Raw genomic sequence first — 19985 nt, 5'->3', positions numbered from 1 at the left:
AACGTTAGGGCGACCTAATTCCCGTTGAGGGTCGCGTGAAGCCCAAACCCCCCCCCCCCCCCCCCAGCCAGCTCCCCACCCTCTCTGAACGTGTAATAACAAAGCGTTGATCAATAAAGTGTACTTTCCAGCGAGGCAGGATGGACCTGGACCCCCCCCTCTTTGTTCCACCGCCAGCAGCAGCGAAACAGCATCAGTGTTGTGGCAACAAAACAGAGTTACAACCTCCGACTTCTAAAATGTTGCCGCACTCATCTTTAAGCCCCCTTCTCTTGAGAGACTCCTTCGCGGGAAAAAAAAGAAAAGAAATTCCCTCCCTGCCTCCGAGCTAAATGTTCAAGCGTTACAAAGAGGTTCACAACTATTAAAACACAGCTCCGTTCCTTGCACGAGCCCCGGGTTCCAGTCTCGGTGTGATACAGGTATCGTGTAATGTATCCCGTTCACACTGACTGTGGGGGACAAAGTGCTTGTTTGTGGGTGACACAATGCTACAGCAAACAGGAAACATGCTGGTATACAGCGACATTGTAACAAGTGTGATTCGGGCTTTGCGCAACAAAAACAAGAAAACTCACCACAACTCCTGTAGCACCCAGAGGAAGCCTGAGGCGGGGGGGGGGGGGGGGGGGGGGGAGAAGAAGAAGAAAAAAATCAAAGCCAAGTAGGATTTTCTCCTCTCTTTCTCTTCCACGTTTTTCAACCCCCGGCCCCTGTCTCCACACCCCAGGAACCGAGAGTCTGAGCGGGGTGGGGGGACCTGGGTGATAGCAGAGGAGGGAAGCACGATCTGGGACACACAGCCAACACTTCGCAGTTAGTTAATCTGCTGAATCCAGGCGAGGACGGAACCCCCCCCGCCCCCAAAAAAAGTCCCTGATTCGCCCTAACTTGTCGACCCTTAGGGGTGTACTTTCTCAACCTCCCTGGATGTTATATCCCACGGTTTATCCGCTGTATCCGGGCGCGTCGGCCGACTGTGCTAGTCCGCCATGTTGTGTGTCTGTCTGCATAGGAAGAATGGGAAGCGAACAGCAAATTCCCAGGCCAGGCCTAGTCTCTTCTCCACTCTTGTTTCTCCACAGCCCACAGCGACACCTGCTGGCCCACATGGAGCTCACACGATCCAGACTGCCACACCACCGTCACTGCAGCGAGCTCCATCAGCACACTGCAGGCTGGGGACCTCCAAGGGGTCCATGAAGGGCCCCTGACTCAGTTTCAGCGTCCCTTGCGTCCCAGCGTTGTTGTGTCTGTCTTTTTTCTTCTTCCTTGTAATACAGGATATATTTAATATAGGAGCTCCAGTATTCAATGTTTTGAAGGTGGTTTGTGGTGTCACGTTCATGAATAAAGTAAAATAAAAATACAATCGTGATTGTTTATTGAGAGCAGACCATAAAATTCAAGACAAAAAGAGCGGGTTTTTTAAACCAAGTGATTAAGGGTTTAAGGAAAAGTGTAAAACTTTGTATAAAAAAAGTTACATTTTTTACATATTTTAATTATGTAACAAAACACATTATTTATGGATGTATTCTGCTATATTTTATGACTTGTCTGATCACATCTTAATACATTTTGTCAGTGTTGGGGCCTCTATAAAATGCAAAGGCCTATTGCCTAAAAAGTCAATAAAAGTAGCTCAATGTGTTGATAAGATGATTTTAACAGTAACGTTTTACGACCATGTTAGAAATTCTGCTGGTCAGTGGTGAATGTTTATATCTTGGTCGTTTTATTACGGTAGCTGAATAACTTTGGGGTTTAGACTAGACAACTAGACAAAACAAGTACTTTAAATTGGGTTTGGGAAAATTGGACCATGTCCCAGAATGGTACAAAGCAAGCAGCTGTATAGATCCTGCAGTCCACCTGACGTGCACACTATACTGTATGTTTGGACACACAGAGGCTTTCCCTTGAAATGGAGTTCCTCATGCTGTGAGGCAATTCCTGCCGAGTGAGCCACCAGAATCCATCATAACATTTGTATCCCACTACATCAGTCTACTAAATATTCACGCAAGGATTTTGCACACAAGATGTTATATCTCATTTATTATTCACATTTCATCATGAATAAAGAAGCTCAACCGTGAAGTTAATAAATAATATGAAAGTATACATACACCATGTTTTGACTGCTTATCCAGACATAAAACAATTAAGAGGCAATTACAGGATTTTGCCAGAGAACAGAATATAAATATCTGGTGTGCATCAGTCTACCAGCATGGGAAGATGTTTTCTACTGATTATAAGACTTCATGTTCAACTCACATTTATCTCGTCGATGTCAAAGTTAATGTGTTGAACTCAACTGCAAGCCAGAGGTTGTGGATATCAGAGCTGCACATTTCATCTGCATTTCGCTGTATTTAAATTGAAAAAAAAGTGTGAAAACTGTTGCTGGAATATACTTTGTGTGTACAATCATTTAAGAGATCAGTTCAACAGGATGTAAATAAAAAAATAATAGCGTGTGTGCGTCTCAGCAGCTGACAGATTTGCAAATATAAAGCTCAGACTGCAAGGTTAGCAATGACCGCCTGGGTGAACTCGTCGCTTGAGGCGTAGCCCCCCAGGTCTCCAGTGCGCACCTGTTGCAAACATAAGGACAGTTTGTTACTGTATGCACAGCTGCAGCAACACATGTCCACATACAGCATCATGGCCGGCATGTCAGAGAGCCTTTCAAAACTGCACTCACAGATTACACAAACAGTGTGATCAGCGAGATGTGTACTTTTAGAAAACGGTTTAATTTCCTCAGCTAAGTTCTCTTCTTTATTTTCACTCACTTTTTACCTTACAATAGGCTATTTAAACTACACCAGACACATTATGTACATTTATAAAGTAGAAACAGTGTTCGATGTTAAGGATACAAGCAAACACATTGTCATTGTCCAACATGCGTCGAATCTTATCTTATTAATTAGTATTCAACCCTGTTATCATTCAGGACAACTGTGACTGTTACGAGACAGAATGTTATTTATTCAATATCACACGTTTGAAAAGCTTTAATATGCAAACATGAAATCTCCATCAAGGATTCACTATCAGAAGGGAAACTAAATTTAAAAAAACAAAATAAGGACAGGACACTGTTTACACTGGAACATTTTTGATAAACGTGAAATGCACCAAATAATATTAATATTGGTGCTTAGCAAGTGGCTACTTGTGAAGGCTTATATTGCAGCAGAGTAGGACAGAAAGTATGACGGCTGAAGAGGTGACACAGAGCGGCGTTTTTTAAATTCGTACAGCATCGGTGGCATGGGAAGTTCTGTTTGAACGAGCAGCACCATCTCATAAAAGTCTTTTGCATATAAGCCCTTGGAAATGATGTTTAAATATACAAAGTTATGACCCATTTCATTTGTTGTTGCAAGACTAAAAACGAACCAGAAAATCCTCAGTTTATCAACTCATAATAAAACCCAGTGAAGCTGCTGTGCACTTCAATGAGTAGAGGACAGGCTTTATGGGTACTGTGAACATCGCATAGGGAGGTTCTTTGGTTATTAATCTGTCTAATTATTATAACATCTCTCTGAAGGATATTTTAGTCAATGGAGTAATACCTGAACATACAGTACATCTTGATGATTCTATATATGTGTGATAGCAGAGAGGTAGTCTGTAAGGAGATGAAAACAGGAGAGGAAACAAAGCTCTCCCAGAATGAGCCAAAAGATTATCGTAATAAGTAAAGGGCTGCAAAGAGATGGACAGCAACTATGAGGACAAATGTAAAGATGATATAGATGTAAATCTTAGAGAGGAAGCCTCATGAGTGGCACATATTTTAGTAAAGTTCCACCCAAGACACAGTTGATAAAACATGCATTATGATGCAACCGATGGTGCTCGTCAAAACTGTGTGGCTCAACTGTCAATGGCAATGAGAGGGGAGTTGATTCTGAACACGCGTCCAGTTCATGTCAAGAACAATGTCCAGATTTAAGGACATGTCGGTGACGGGTGCGACGACACATCTTATTAAACAGGTCGGCGATGCAGGTTTTCCACAACAGTACGCACAAAGTCGCTAGTGGTGGAGTACCCACCAAGGTCTCGTGTCCGCACCTGGGACGTACGCACATGCACACACACACACACACACACACACACACGCACACACACGCACACACACGCACACACACACACACACACACACACACACACACGGTAAAGGGGTACAAGGAGAGGAGGGATTTAAAGTAAAGGGAGGAGGGAGAGGAAGGGCACTTCAGACAACGTGCAGACAAATTCTGCAATTTCTTTAAATTGATAATTTCTTCCATCCACACATTGTCTCAAATACAAAAGCTACACCAACTGAAAGAACAGCGTTTGACACGCCTTTTAAAAGAGCAATGAAACAAAAACAAAAAAAAAGTCTGTCATGAAGTTGTGATTTATAGAGATGAATCGACCCATGCATTTTATCTGAGGGACTATGGTTGACCCGACGGCACCATGCTAGTGTTTGTGTGTTATTGTTAACATTGATCAGGTGCAAAAGGAAATTAGTTGAACATAGTTGTCCTGGTAACATTTAACTTGCACGTTTATAAGGTTGAAAACGAGTGAGGAAGAGAAATGCAAGAGGAGAGCTAAAGTAAGATGCATACGCATCTGGAAAATAAGTAACTGAAGGCTCTCTAACACACTAAAGTACAGTTTAAAGGTTGTTCAATGTAAGTTATTGTTAATAGTGTTGGTGTTGTCATGGCAGGTGTCTCCACACAGCCTGAATGCACCTGTGGGCATACAGTAGGTAGAACTATCGTTAACACACACACTTACCTTGCCCTGTTTGATGACCCTCTTGACAGCATCGGACACCATTTGGGAGTGATATTCCAGGCTGCAATACAATACAGTGACAGTACACATGTCAACATTCAGACAAAACAGGCACTTAAGGCTGTTTTCTAAGGCTGGAGGCGTGCGGTGGGCCAGGACAGAGGGTTAAGAGGTACGGGGACTTCTTCCAACAAGAACCAAGAGGATGACTCACTTGAGGTGCCTGAGCATGTTAGCAGCACTGAGCAGCATGGCTGTGGGGTTGGCTATGTTCCGTCCTACAGCATGTGCAAAGGGGTGGCGTGCGCCCTGAAAGGGAAAAAATAAGACGAGGAATAAAGTATGACACTACTGCAGCGCTGTATGTCCTCTCCATCACCAAGTTAGCATGAAATAGCTTGTTGCTATTTTCTGAAATGCATACTTATTTTGCCATACATTCGAAAAACAAACTCGAAACAGAGGATTTGGAGAAATAATAGAGAATGACTAGCTGTCAAAACAGCTGAACAGTCAAGTGGAAACTCACAGTCTCAAACACAGCGTAATCTGCACTGTAGCTTTCCCCAGGAACAACTCCCGCTCCTCCAACCAGCCCGGCTGCCAGGTTATCAATAATGTTACCGTACAGGTTGGGCATCACCAGCACGTCGAACTGGTACGGGTTCTGGACCAGCTGCAGCACAGTAACACAGACAATGAGAAGTTTGAACGAGAAAAGGAAAAGTGACACTTGTACCCAAGCAGCGGATCATGGATTGATAAAGTCAGGGGAATGAATTGGGAGGCTGTATATACCTGCATGCAACAGTTGTCAATGATTATGTTCTCATATTTGATTTTGGGGTACAGTTGTGCCACCTCTGCACAGCACTGCAGAAACAAGCCATCTGCTAATTTCCTGTAATAAGACAGGAGGACAAGTGTTGCTGTAACTACAATGCAAATCTCCACCAAAATTAAAACCATTTTAAGAATTAATACAGGAATATGATTCTTTTTTTTTTAAATAATAAAAAAGCAAAGCGGGAGCGTTTCTATCTCCTTACATGATGTTGGCCTTGTGAACAGCGGTGACCTTGCCTCGTCCCTTCTTGGTGGCGTAGTCGAAGGCAAACTTGGCGATGCGCCGAGACTTGACTCTGGTGATGATCTTCAAACATTCGATCACACCCGGCACACTCTACAGAGCAGGAAGAAGGTGCGTTCATATCAAGCTATGGCTATCGACAATGCAAGATAACGATCTACAGCAGCACACTAGACAGTTGTTGACGGACCGGATTTCCCTTTAAATTTAATGAACGAAGCTCTCGACACCGCTCGGCTCATATTTTACACACACATACAATTGTAAATTGTCTTTTTAGAGCTTGAAGTAGGAGGTCAGTGAGGACACGGTGTAAATTATCACACTGCCAACAAATATTTATAATAAACTGCATCTACAGCTAAAGAATCATTGTATCAGTAGCATTGAATGTAAGCTCCTCCCCCCCCCAATACGTTTTTCAAAAGAACACCTGAATTAAACACACTTCAGCACCTCTGGCAGTGATTCATCTTTGTTTTGATATGCGGTATAATGCTGGCCAAATCTCTGTGGGCTCATGGGAAATCTCCCTCTTTGAAGAAGAAAAACATTTCCTTTTCATGTGGGTTTTAAACCACTGTTCATCCTCTGACTGCAGCGAGGAGGAGTGTTGTTTACCTCATGTTCAAGGGAGCTGTACTCCCCCTCGGTCTGTTCGCGGATGATGACCAGGTCCAGGTTGTTGTGGCGAGTGCTGTAGCCCGGCAGGCTGTTCACATGAACCACATTAGCAAATAGGTCCAGTTTACGCCTGGGGAATGGATAAGGAGGTAGTTGTTTCTTTATTTCTTTTAAACAGAAAAACTCCACTAAAAACACACTAAAAAATGCCCAAGTTGTTTTCTGGTTTTACCTCAGTCTCATATCATATGAAGCCAGCTCCCCTTTGAATTCCATGGGTGTGTTAATCTTCCCTGGATAACAAAGTATATCATAAACATACATATTAGTTCCATTGCCGTCTTTTAAATTACTCATTTTGTTGTTATTAAATGGGGGTGAACGATGAGAGTAGTAAAGCTACCTTTAATGGCCACTTTGTTGGTCTTCATAGAGGTTAACACTTGCTCCAGCCTCTCCTCACTGGCCATGTTCTGTACCTCACTCAGGTGAAACTCCTCAAATACTACCGGGACATCTCCTGCCTGGAGACAAGATGAAAATAAATCAACTTTAAAAAACAGCCATTAGAATAAAAATAATTAAAACATATGTCATCAGCAAAAATAGATGCTCAATATTTGAGCAAGAGAGTGACAAAAACTCTAACAAAATGTAAAAATGTATTTAGTATTGAGGTTTGTTCATTTCCTTCGACACAAAGCTATAGTGCACCGTATATTTTCTGAGAAGACAAAGAGCAGAGATGATTCCATCGCCGTCATTGTAATAATTACCTTGAACACGTCTTTGACGGCAGTCATCAGCTCAGGTCCCACTCCGTCGCCCGGCACCATCGTGACCTTAAAGATCGCATCGGCACGCGCCGGTGGGGCTTCAGGGCCACAGCGGCCAGCAGACACACTCAATGGTCGAGAGCCCAGCTGCTGCCACCGGGGGCCACTCAAGCTCTTAAGGATCGGAAAGAAGACACAGTTACAACAAAACAACAACATTCTTCCTTTTCTTTAATCATCAGATTTATCAAATACAAGGTATCAGGCCATTATGGGCGGCAATTGAGTGAGCAATGTTATATGAGAAATATTGCTTTATGGGAGCACTGTTTTCATTTTTATATGATTTTTGCATCAATGTGAGGTATCACAATTGCTGAATTAGCCAGATTGGGGTGTCAGAGATGGCTTTTTGTCTCTGTTGATATGAATGACCATCAGTCAACCTGTGGGCAGCATGGGAGCTACAGGGATTAAATCAAATAAACAATTCACTTCAGCTGTCATCTGTCAGAATCACCATCTGCAGTTTTAAAGTGACAACGAACGTCTCTTCTTAACTCTCACTGACATTTAAGGATTTGCCAAGTGAGAAAACTGGAGATGCCTGACAACTAAAACAAAAGTGATCAAATCACGAGCACAAATTATTAAAGATAAGTGATGAGGCAAACACAATGCTCTAGTCTGACCGTTGGGATTAAAGGTTTGTCAGGGTTACCGTTAACTGAGTTAGCTCACGTTAGCTCCTTTAGCTCACGAGCTCACATAGCCTAGAACACAGTTATAAATGCGGTAATTGACTTGTTAGGCGAGTATCTACTTACGACTGAGATTTATTTACTCGTTGACCAGCTGACAAAACCAGATGGACCCACAACAGAGCTTTTTATCTGAACTTGGCTATTCAAATTGGGTGGCTCATGGTTAGCAACAATACGCAAATGACACAAACCAGACCGGCTCTTTCTTCAACAGTTTAAAATAACTTGCTGCTTGGGTTCAACAAATACAACTTCAACTACTGCTAGTACTTTCCTACCGACGTAGGCGTAGAATAAGGAAGTAAACATCATCTATGCACTCACCTTGACCAATGTTACCAGGCTTCCTCTCAGGGTGGCGGCCATCGTTACATGCACGCAGCGTCTGAGCTTCTTCTTCTGTGGTTTTTCTTCTTCTTTTTGGTTTATTGGCGGACTACAGACGTTTAGGTGCATGCCGCCACCGACTGTACCGGAGTGTGTAACATCATCACATTATGACATTTGTCATTTAAACACAATAATATTTGTTATTTTTTATCAAGAAAATAAAAATGTATGAATTAAAACGTGTGGTTCAGCAGTAGTGCGTTAACTACAGAACAATAGTGCCCCCAAGTGGACAGAAAAGGAGACAGAACACTTCTGCAGAGATGGTAGGGAGCAACATGAGGACATCATATCACATTGCCAGTCTGAAACACGCAGTCTATTATTTACTAAAACATAGAAAACAGAGCTCTGAAACAAGAGAGGGTGATGGTGAAAAATACCCCCACTAAAAATATTCTTCAAACACAAACTTGTAACATGCTTTTGTGCATTTTTATGCTGTTCTTTTAACTGCCTTTCTTTCTTTCTTTTCCCCCCCATAGTTGTCCCCATAGTTCTTTCTTCCCCCCCCCCCCCCCATAATATAAATGACTATTAGGTATATTAGGCAATACGGAGTCATCTCATCCTCTGGTTTCAATTTGTTCATTGTGACTCTTAGTTGAGAAAAAACAAACAACAAAAATAACACACACACACACACAATCTGTATTATGACATTACAACTGACAAAAAAGCTTAGATCTGGGATAGTGTAAAAACACAGCAATGGTTGTCTGTATACTTCTGTGCTCATTTGCTCTTTTGAAAGCTCTTCATAAATGACGATGGCAAATTTAATTTGAAGATGGGATGGCATAGAAAGAAAATAGTCTATAGAAATATATGGTGAAAATTAAATAATCAGAATCAGCTGTATTGGCCATGTACGCACACACATCATTTACAAATAAACAGGAAAAAAATTCAAACATATATAAAAATAAAGTGAGGTATTTTGAGAGGTGTACAAAATAGGAAACGGGAAAACCGTACAGTATTATGCAATACAGTTCATCTCACTTTGACTGATTCAAGGGGCCCAGTGCTACAGGGCCCCTGGAACATGCTCGGGATTACAGCTATTTATTGTGTCAGAGCTGTTGTTGAGCCGAGCCTCTGTGTCCATCTTGTGAACAGCTGATGATGCACATTTTCACATTCACATACACAAAGCTTTCTATAAATTGCTTATAATATTATCTTCAACATTTTGTATTGTTGTAACATTATATTGGCTGCTGCCACATGGCCCCACCCTCTGAAATGGGTCCATCCTAAATAGGTCAGGGGATTCCCAATCCTATTCCAGGTAAGTGATGCTATCTGCTGATAATGCAGGATGACATCAGGTTTCAAATTCACCATTGTGAAACTGTAGATCAGTGGGCTACAGTCTGACACATAAATAGTCTTCATTTACCTTGTTGGGCATTTCATTTGGGTATTCATGCTAACATAATTTTTTGGGGCAATGTGGGCCATCCATCCATCTATCTATCTATCTATCTATCTATCTATCTATCTATCTATCTATCTATCTATCTATCTATCTATCTATCTATCTATCTATCTATCTATCTATCTATCTATCTATCTATCTATCTATCTATCTATCTATCTATCTATCTATCCATCCATCCATCCATCTATCTATCTATCTATCTGTCTATCTATCTATCTATTGATCTATCGATCTATTTAACTACCCACTCTCCTTACCTCCCTCCCTCCCTTCCTACCTACCTACCTACCTACCATCCATCTATCCATCTGTCTATTTATATATTTATATATGTGTATGTATATATAGATATATTTATTTATTTATTTCTCAAAATAATGTTACTTGAATGTAATGTTAGCACATAAAAAAGCACACTAACAACTACTTCCCTCATCGATGAATCTGTTGATTATTTTCTCTAATTTATAGATTAGTTGTTTTGTCTATGAAATGCCAGAGCATGTTACAAATGTATATTAGGTTTCCCAAAGCACAAGATGACATCCTCAAATGTCTTGCTTTGACATAATCGATTCTCAAAATAGTGGCCAATTCATTCAATAGTTGACCACTAATCAATTAATATATGTGTTGTTTCAGCGCGAAACTGGGGTTAACCTATGCAATTTGATTGGTGGAGCAAGGAATGCCATAATTGCCTTAAGGCCTGACAGACCGTATTTAGGGATAAAAGATCCCTGGAGACGTCGCGCATGGCTAGTGGCTGACAGCCGCAGCGTAGTATCTGAGTTTACTATATATGGGCAAAGAAAGGCAGAAGAGCGCTGCGCCCGCTTCCGTGTTTGTGTGATCAGGTAGTGCACAGCCGGGGGAAGCTTCACTTGTGTCATTCATTTGTGAAGAGTAACTTAAAAAACAAGTGACCAGCAAGACAAAATGTCGCATGAACTGAGTAAGTCTGTTTATTTTTTTTAATGGCAACGGCAGAGAGAAACACGCGATGAAACTCTTTATTTTTGGGCGACATTCTTTAGCAGAGCGAGCTAGTCGGCTAGCTAGCCTCGCCCATCGCTGACACCTCAATTTAGCTCACGAAAAAACCCGATTATTTTTGTATTTAATGTTCATCCGTGACGGACAAGTGTTGTGGAAGATGCATCCGGGCCCGACATGCAGCTTTTACTGCCCGTTGATTTAAGTTAGCGTTAGCTAGCGGAGCTAACGTCAGTCAGGAAATAGTTGCGCTCACATCGCATTGTTGTGACATGTCCAGACAGACGCAGGCTGTGCTGACAGTCAGGGACTTCTACTGGGGAAGTAAGCGCACAGACGCGGTTAGTGGCTGCTGAATAAGCGTAAAGTAAAGAGGTTCTTTATTGTTTAGCTAACACGATAAGAAATATGATTTTAGAGCCGATGCGGAAGCATAAACCGTCTTACAGCTTTCTTATTTAATGTACTTCAATTACTGTCTTTATGGTTAACAGAAGCGGAGGCGTTTTGTTGGTGGATTTACATGAATGTATCTATCTATCTATCTATCTATCTATCTATCTATCTATCTATATATCTATCTATCTATCTATCTATCTATCGTCACTAAAATACATGATGATATGGTGTGCTTTTTTTGTAAGTGAAGAACCCGGAAAATATCATTACATAACTACAAAATAAAGCAAATCAACCATCCAGTTATTATAATCTTGGAAACCTCTTGCATCCATATGGTAATACTGCAAAAAAGATCAGGAAGTGCATTTAAATCCTTTTATTTTTGCTATATGCGCTTAAACGATACCCCTTTTGTCTTGCTGCCATCTTTTTATATCCTTTGGTTGAAAAATGTACTTCGAATCAACACAGATCCGTGAGGTCAGCCGCCATGTTCAACACATCAAGTCCTTAGAATGATTGATGAAGAACTAAGTGATGCTGATTAACTCTGCATACTCGTATCTGCAAAGATATAAATCAAGGCAGTGCAGTGCGAGACATCCGGCTCTATCAACTCAAGTAGCCCTAGCTGTACAATGTAACATCGTCCATATGCCTAAAATACCTCATGGAACAGTTCAGTTGAATGCTTTAAAAAAAAATAGTTTTCTCGTTTTAAGTTGTAGTAACCTCAATGCTTTACATTATTTGTCATATCTTCTTTTCTTTCTTTTTTTAGAACATGTATTTGCCAGTCTCCCACAGATGGAGAGGGGAGTTGCAAAAGTGATTGGCGGCGATCCCAAAGGCAACAACTTCCTGTACACCAATGGGAAGTGTGTCGTCATCAGGAACATTGAAGTAATGTTTATCTTCATAAAAGACTTATTCAACAAGTGTTGCATGCCCGCTTATGTATTTTATACCAATCTGGCTCTCGTATTTTAGCCGTTTACTCACAAATTCCAGTAAATTGCTTTGATTGTACTAAATTGAAAGTTTATACCAACTTCAAAAGCATTGTCATAAGCAACAGGACCAGTGACCAAAACCCTGAAAATAAGGTCCAGGTTAAAAAAAACATACCAAACAGATTTAGGAGTGAACTGCCTATTTGTCAGCTGCAGACCTGCTTAGGTCTCCCATTTCCTGTCTTCACAGAATCCGGCTATAGCAGACATTTACACCGAACATGCCCATACAGTTACTGTTGCCAAGTATGCCCCCAGTGGATTCTACATTGCATCTGGAGGTAAACAACCTACTTATGAAAACATGTTGACAAATGTGTGTGTAGTAACCAGAGTACATGTACATTCTTTTAACAAAATTGTTTTTATATCCTGTCTAGATGCATCAGGAAAGATCCGTATCTGGGACACCACCCAGAAAGAGCACATCCTCAAGTACGAGTACACCCCTCTTTCAGGCAAAGTCAAGGACATTGCGTGGACCGAGGACAGCAAGAGGATGGCTGTTGTTGGGGACGGGCGAGAGAAGTGAGTCTGGGGGGTTTTCATGTGTCATTAAACTCAGACCAGGTCTCCTGAGAGGCTACTCCAGCAGTTACACTCATACATGGCCACTGCACACAAGTCCATTGTTGCCAAGGTGGTGTTCTGCTGGAGTTATCGTACAATTAATATTGATTGTCTTGCTTGATGTCATGGTTTTGTGTACAATATGAAGCAGTGTGTGAATGCTATTAACTGTACATTGCTATTAAGCAGGGAAGACACCTTAAACCAGGGGTGTCAAACTCATTTTCACTCTGGGCCGCATCATGGTTTCCCTCAAAGGGCCGCTTGTAACTGTAAGACTGTATAAATGTAACTACTCCCTAACATATTGTTAAATAACTGATTATTGATTATTCAAGTGTAAACATATTGTACATGCAGTTATATAAATATATTTAAGCACATTTCTGTTATTATAACATAAATCCTTTTAATTTAGGGTTAAGAAACTCACATTACTCTGTCAAAGATCAGACTTTTAAGGAAAATAACAAAGACAAATATCATCAAAGAAGTTATTACATTAACTCTGTTCAAAGCTATTTTTGTCATCTCTCTGCATCAAAAATATCCTTCGTCATCCCGCAGCCACATCCAAGAGCTCCTCACTGAGTGTCAAGTAAACACTGGTGGATGCGCTCTGTCCGTGTTGTCTGTGCTTTCATCACCAGCTAATGAAAAAGACAAGTACCTGCTTGTCTCTTCGGCTAGCTGTGTTGTCAGATTGCTGCTAGTTCATGGACTCGATCTGCGATGGTGTTTCTTCAAAAACTGACATTTTTAAAAGTCTGTATATGGTCGCGGCACACCTGCTCACATACACTTGCAGTCTGCAGCTTTTGTAAATATATTCTGCTGCGATTGTAGTCTGCCTTTTAATTCTATTCAATTTTGATGTTTTTCTCGGAGGCTAAATTGAGCATACTTGGCTCCGTGTTTGGTGTCAAAATGGCGACGTAAGTGCTATTCCTTCATCACCGACACTGCCTCATAACACAGAATACAGACTAATAGTGGTGTAACGGATCCCCCCCTCATGGTTCGGCACACATGTGAACCACGGCTTAATGACACAGTTTACCTTCACCATCACAGTGTGAAATAAAATGTAACTGACAAAGTTAAACGCCGATATGGAAAAACTGCTGTCTAGCGGCAGGATGCCGTCATTTCGCTGGTCACAAAGTCGCCGTGCACTGTAAAGCAGCATAGACCTTGAGCGGGCCTCAAGTTAGCCTTAAACCCTCCCAACACATCCCCTGACTTACCAAACATGTGGGGCAACTGGCCATCAATACAATTATTTAAAAGCAATATTCTGCGTAAGCTGTGTTTTCATTTCATCCTGGAAAATTTGTGGACATTTAAAATTTTTATTCCTCCCTCAAATACCTGGAACAATTTCATGCATGTTCTTTTCTTGCGGTAGGTTTGGAGCCGTGTTCCTGTGGGACACCGGCTCCTCAGTTGGGGAGCTTTCTGGCCACTCCAAATTTATCAACAGCGTAGACGTAAAGCAGACGCGCCCGTACCGCATTGCCACGGCCAGTGATGACACCTGTGGGTCTTTCTACCAGGGGCCTCCCTTCAAGTTCCAGTTCACATTACGTGTGAGTTTCAGAGATTAACGTTTGCTTCCTGGACTGCATATTATTGTGAACAATCATTCCTTAATGATCATTTTCCTCTATTCTTCCCCCCTGTGTCCCCGGTGACTGCTAAAGGACCACAGCCAGTTCGTCAACTGTGTTCGTTACTCTCCAGATGGAAATCGGTTTGTTACAGCTGGTGCTGACGGCCAGGTGAGTACTGCATTACCAGGTGTGGTCATGTGACCATAGGAATATTTTTCAAGTAAGATTACTTTTGCGAAAATAATCGAAGAAACTATCACGATGATGTTTACTGAAATATTATCAAAGGACGACTCAACCTAAGTGTCCGGTTTGTATAGAAAAATAAATGTTCTACGTCTAATGAGTATTAATCCACAGATGTTCCTCTACGATGGGAAGGATGGTACGCTTGTTTCCGCACTGGGTGGCGAAAAGGCCCACAAAGGAGGAATCTATGCTGTAAGTAGCTTCTTTTTTTAATTTTTTTATTTTTTTTATAAAGGTAAAGATTTATGCTACATTCAGTATTGGTTAGCTGGATGGGTTTTAGTTTTTCAGGAGAGCTGGCTTAAATAATATCGTAACCTTCTCGTTCAATCCTCCAGGTCAGCTGGAGCCCTGACAGCTCCCAACTGATCTCTGCCTCAGGGGACAAGACCGTGAAACTCTGGGACGTTGGTGCAGGCACGGCCGTCACCACCTTCAACCTGGGCACCGACGTGACCGACCAGCAGCTGGGCTGCCTGTGGCAGAACGACCACCTCATCACGATCTCCCTGTCAGGATACATCAACTACCTGGACAAGAGCAACCCTGACCGGCCCATACGCACGATCAAGGTCAGGCTCTCTTCCTGGATATTATCAGTAGAGGTTCTTTATACAGAGAAAAGCTTTTTATAAAGTTAATATTGGCTTTCGTAAGTGGGGAAAACTGTTGAATAATGTTATTGTACATTAACTATTCTTATGTGCCCTTATCTGAAAACATGCACTTGCTCATCCAACAGGGTCACACCAAATCCATCCAGTGTCTGACTGTTCACAAAAAGGACGGGCGACCCTACATCTACTCGGGGAGTCACGATGGACACATCAATATCCTTTCACTGATAAACTAGGTCACCCATAAGACAACAAAGTGTCCTTATTAAACTGTGCCTAGATCATTTAGAGATGCTCTGGTAAATGTATGTTTGTTTTTAATCTATTAAATATTTTTGACATATTACATGTCAAATAAAATATTATAATGTGTCGCTAACTACAGATATTTGCCTGTTCAAGAGGTTTATTTATTTTTTTTGTTGCTCACTAAAATTCTCTTAAAAATTCAAATTCTAGACATATTTTTAGCAGACTGGCATTGCTGATAGAAGACTTTGTTGCCGCTTTAGTGGCCATGTATGCATATATGTAAAAGTACAGTGCTCTGTAGCGCCTACCAGAGGGGAGGAGTTGGAACTGGTTGTGTCCAGGGTGTGGTTGGTCTGCAGTGACATTTCCTGTCCGTTTCCTGGCTGGAGGGCAGGCTGACTTGAATGCATGTCACAACTGGTCAATTGTTTTTTTCCCTTAACAAAAGCCTCACATTACTGGGATGCAGAAACTGGGGAGAACGACTGCTTCTCGGGGAAGGGCCACACCAACCAGGTGAGCAAGATGGTGACCGACCAAGCCCACGAGCTGGTGACGTGCAGCATGGATGACACGCTGCGCTACACCAACCTCAGCAAGACGGAGTACAGGTAGGGGTCATGATGTGGTGCTGTGCAGATGACCTCAGTGGGGATTGTGACGGTGCTAATGGAAGTCCGTCTGGGCAGGCCAGTCGTCTGGAAGAAAACTGACTTCTGCGTTCCGTTTGTCATGACTGTTGGTAATGGGTGGATGTGCCAGTATCTGGTGATCTGTCACATAGATAAATAGTAATGGTGTTACTTGAGAACTTGCAATTCTGTCATTCACAACACCGAGAACAACACATGTTAGTATAATGTGGATGGAAAATGGCCATTATAGTTCACCCAAAAAAATCAAAAATACAAGTTTTTCCTTCTACCTGAAGTGCTATTTATCAATCAAGATTGTTTTGGTGTGAGTTTGAGGTATCGGCCGTAGAGAAGTCTGCCTCCTCTCCATTAAACTGGGACTTTGTGGCACTCAGCTTGCGGTGCTCCAGGCGCCAAAAAATACGTTTTGAAAAACAGCAACTTCTCTTACAAGATTTCATGACCTGGTTACCTCAAGATAATCAACAGCCCTTGCTGTGAGCAGTATAATGTAGGAGCCACTGAGGTAGCCAACGTTACAGCTCAGTCAAGGAGGAAGATGCTAATGTTTACATCTTGAGCACGATCCTCGGGAAAAATGTATCTTTTGATTTTTAGGATAACTCTCCGTTCAAGTCTTAGATGTCGTCTTAATATCTGTCTTTTGTTTTCGTGTACCTAAAACTCACTATTTGCTTTCAGAATTGCATAATTTGTCCTCTGTTACAATGTTTAGTGATCTTATAAATAATCCCAACTGGTGGTTTTCAGTGCCTCTGATGTGGTGAAGATGGATTTCCAGCCTAAAAGTGTGTCCGTAGCATCAGGAGGGCTGTCACTGGCTGTGTGCATTGGGCAGGTAATGCCTTTACTTTGTCATCGTTGCCCAAATTTGTTAAGCGCTTAATGTTTCCCATGTGGATACATTTTGTCACTTCCAGGGTTTTGCAGGACCCCACCTGATATTTTAACCCTCTACAATGTGTCTGTGTCCGCAAACTTTGTATTATTTCGATGCCCTCATTCGTCAGCTCTCACTTTTTTTTTTCCAGGTCGTCTTGCTGAAGGATAAGAAGAAAGTGTTCACATTGGACAATCTCGACTATGAAGCAGAGGTTGGAGCGATCCATCCCGGGGGCACCGTTGCTGCGGTGGGGGGTGCAGTAAGTGGAACTCCTAGAACACGGATCATTTCGAGCTCTGGCTTGGAAAATGTTTTTTAAGTTTAGGGGGCTAATGGCATATCTTGGTCGTTAGTAATGCTCTATTTCAAGGAACCATCACAGGAAACTGCACACTCTTCGTCACACCCTGCAGATTAATTTCCTTTGTTCTCCGTAGGATGGGGTGATCCGTCTGTACTCCATTCAGGGCCACACACTGAAGGACGAGGGTCAAACTGTCAAGACTGGAGGAGCGGTCACAGACATGGCCTACTCCAACGATGGAGCCTATCTGGCTGTCATCGACGATAAGAAAGTTGCCACAGCTTTTACTGTGGCTGACAGCTACTCGGTAAACATCCATGTGTCCTACATACGTCATACATTTTGTGTTGATTACTCAATATCTAGTCCCTGTAGCAGTTTGGTAGAAGTTATAATAGTTTTTGTTTTTTTCCCCACCAGGTCAAAAATGAGTTTTATGGACACCACGCCAAGCCAGTGACTTTGGCCTGGTCACCTGACAATGAGCACTTTGCGACTGGAGGGATGGACATGAATGTGTACATTTGGACAGTTGCTGATCCAGACAAGAGGATTAAGCTCTCAGGTAGGCCATACAAAGTGCACATGTGCACTCACTCATGCCTGGCTTGAACACAGGTAGACACCGATGTACTGTATAAATCTGCTCTGCAACAATATCAAAACATGCATAAACAAAGGCAACGGGACATTTTTAGCTGAGCTGTATTATGCATTTAGAGCATGTGGTCTGTCGCCTGCTCACTGTGGCTCCTCCTTGTTTCATTACTCTGTGCAATATTAAAAAGTGGACCGCTGTTAACAAATGTGGAAGATGACTGCGTTACTTGTGACTGTTTCACAATAAGAAATACATTTAATGGCTATTTCATAAATAGTATCAGAAACAGGGTTTGTATTATTAAATACCTTTTCAAGATTACAACTTTAGGTCATAGCTCAGTATGTATTTATTGTCCTCAAATTGAACTTTGCTACAAATGTTTGTATTTTAATTGAACACATTCCATGCGTTAGGACGTCTTTGTAACAGTGCTGTTTTGTTCTTTGATGTCTGCAGACACTCACCGGTTGCACCACGTCAGTGGCCTGGCCTGGGTAGATGAGCACACTCTAGTCACCACCTCCCACGATGCCACCATTAAGCAGTGGACTGTTGCATACTGAGCTGCAAGCAGACAAACCTCTCCAGGGATAAGGACTACTGTAGAATTCCATCTTTCTCTTTACTGTATTTTCACACTACAGTGTTCTATGCTGTCTGTCAACATCTGAATTGTAAATGGTTATGTCTGGGGAAAGCTCCCATAAAAATGATCCAAGATATGTCTCTTTGATGTGAATAACCTCAACTTAACACGGAGACAATTTGTTGAAATATACGATGTAGCCATGAGTGCTTTTACATCTCTGAGCTGTGTGGACCCACAATGATATTTGTAAGCTCAACATTCCATATGTAACAGCTTTCACTCAGTTTGAGCTGAAATCCTTGTCTCAATGCAGCTTAACTTAACGGATGAACAAAAATCTCTTGTTTCAAAGAAATCAAACCTTTTTGGTTGCATTCCTGAAATGAGAAGTGACTGAGCAGCAGTTGCCTGACACTTGTTATTTTCAAGGTGTAAGGGGATGGCTGTTTTTTTTGTTTTGTTTTGTCTAAGGTTTTATACTTTGTATGTATCACAACTCTTCCTGTTGAACTGGGGAGCAAGAATAGGAAGTGAAAGAACAAAGTAGGCATGCAACCAAGATGCTGCCAGTTCAGTTGAAGGTCCAGTGTTGTTGCTGTGCTTTTCTTTGGGCCCACTATGCTTGTCTGCACTAGTTTTGTTTTCTTCTCATGTCTTTATGCGGTGGCTTCCAAGGTGGCGGTGATTAATTAATAATAAAACTCTTTTATGCATTTTCCCTTTCATCCCGATGTACACTTTCTACTTGTCCAAACACGATTTTGTGGGATTCGGATACGCCGTGGCGGCCCTGTTCAGAGCTGGCATGAATGAGTCTTGGGGTGATCCTGGGCAGCTCTTAGTACAGGTGTGAATGCACCCCAAGACCCAATCACTCGGACCACATTAGGAGGTGGTCTAGGCTGCGTGTACGTGTCCTGGGGCTGTATTGCCTATTCAACTGACGTGTTTGTTGCTCTAGCGACGTGATCCACAGCAGCATGTGTAGCGGAGGGTTGCTTGATGAAGGGAATAAAATGCCAGCAACATCTGTATTACTCCTATGAACAGCAGTTCAGAAGCGTGGCACTTTTTAGTTTCCCAATAAAAGCCCTTGATACTCTACGGTAGAGCGGCTCGTCCTGTAATCAGAGGCTCGGCCGTTTGATTTCAACGGAATTGCGTTGTGACCGGATCACCCGAGGTCTCCGCAGGACTCTGAACATACCGGTAGGCGTCCTCTGGGTGCTTGAGAGGGGCAGTCAACAAAGCTTCCAAGGTCCCTGACTATCGGCCATTATGTTATAAAATAGTAGTGTCCTGTCATCCAGGTAGCCATATAA

At 42.1% G+C, this 19985-nt stretch overlaps 3 protein-coding genes across 7 annotated transcripts in view; 1 reads left to right on the top strand and 2 right to left on the bottom strand.

Moving 5' to 3' along the window:
* The window catches only part of ptpra (protein tyrosine phosphatase receptor type A), a 28394-nt gene extending 27422 nt beyond the window's left edge, over nt 1-972 (bottom strand). For all 4 annotated transcript variants that reach the window (XR_013773144.1, XM_079297151.1, XM_079297149.1 and 1 more), the window contains exon 1: nt 579-972. The gene's annotated coding sequence lies outside the window, so the exon portion shown is untranslated. The remainder of the gene's footprint in view (nt 1-578) is intronic.
* Nucleotides 973-2043: 1071 nt separating this feature from the next.
* idh3b (isocitrate dehydrogenase (NAD(+)) 3 non-catalytic subunit beta) lies at nt 2044-8482 on the bottom strand. Of its 2 annotated transcripts, none has more exons than XM_079266343.1 (11): nt 8403-8482; nt 7315-7488; nt 6942-7062; nt 6771-6831; nt 6536-6668; nt 5874-6007; nt 5623-5725; nt 5354-5500; nt 5039-5133; nt 4825-4885; nt 2044-2603 (listed from the first exon to the last, which is right to left on the bottom strand). In XM_079266343.1, the coding sequence occupies exons 1-11, from the start codon at nt 8442-8444 to the stop codon at nt 2526-2528; spliced, it is 1149 nt and encodes a 382-aa protein (XP_079122469.1). In that variant the 5' UTR covers nt 8445-8482; the 3' UTR covers nt 2044-2525. The 2 variants fall into 2 exon arrangements, with proteins under 2 accessions (XP_079122469.1, XP_079122468.1); XM_079266342.1 differs by lacking the exon at nt 2044-2603 and adding an exon at nt 2618-4101.
* Nucleotides 8483-10734: 2252 nt separating this feature from the next.
* Nucleotides 10735-19388, top strand: wdr1 (WD repeat domain 1). Its single transcript, XM_079265466.1, has 15 exons — nt 10735-10870; nt 12095-12216; nt 12517-12607; nt 12707-12854; nt 14305-14485; nt 14600-14677; nt 14870-14950; nt 15097-15330; nt 15501-15590; nt 16084-16238; nt 17034-17121; nt 17315-17425; nt 17604-17777; nt 17891-18035; nt 18531-19388. Exons 1-15 carry the CDS (start codon nt 10855-10857, stop codon nt 18635-18637), a joined length of 1821 nt encoding a protein of 606 aa, XP_079121592.1. The 5' UTR covers nt 10735-10854; the 3' UTR covers nt 18638-19388.
* Nucleotides 19389-19985: the final 597 nt, after the last annotated feature.

This window comes from Melanostigma gelatinosum, assembly GCF_949748355.1.
Source record: "Melanostigma gelatinosum genome assembly, chromosome: 3".
Classification (NCBI taxonomy): Eukaryota; Metazoa; Chordata; class Actinopteri; order Perciformes; family Zoarcidae; genus Melanostigma; species Melanostigma gelatinosum.
Note: the sequence above shows the minus strand (reverse complement) of the source record. Positions and strands in the feature narration are given on the sequence as shown.

What these genes read in the sequence shown, in the direction of transcription:
- wdr1 (XM_079265466.1), top strand. An exon ending in GTTGGGGACGGGCGAGAGAA is followed by an intron (nt 12,855 to 14,304) that starts GTGAGTCTGGGG and finishes TTCTTGCGGTAG; the next exon opens with GTTTGGAGCCGTGTTCCTGT. An exon ending in GGCCCATACGCACGATCAAG is followed by an intron (nt 15,331 to 15,500) that starts GTCAGGCTCTCT and finishes CTCATCCAACAG; the next exon opens with GGTCACACCAAATCCATCCA.
- idh3b (XM_079266342.1), bottom strand. Translation starts at nt 8,444, where the DNA reads ATGGCCGCCACCCTGAGAGGAAGCCTGGTAACATTGGTCAAG. An exon ending in TCATATGATATGAGACTGAG is followed by an intron (nt 6,669 to 6,770) that starts GTAAAACCAGAA and finishes TCCATTCCCCAG; the next exon opens with GCGTAAACTGGACCTATTTG. An exon ending in TTGACAACTGTTGCATGCAG is followed by an intron (nt 5,501 to 5,622) that starts GTATATACAGCC and finishes ACTGTGCTGCAG; the next exon opens with CTGGTCCAGAACCCGTACCA.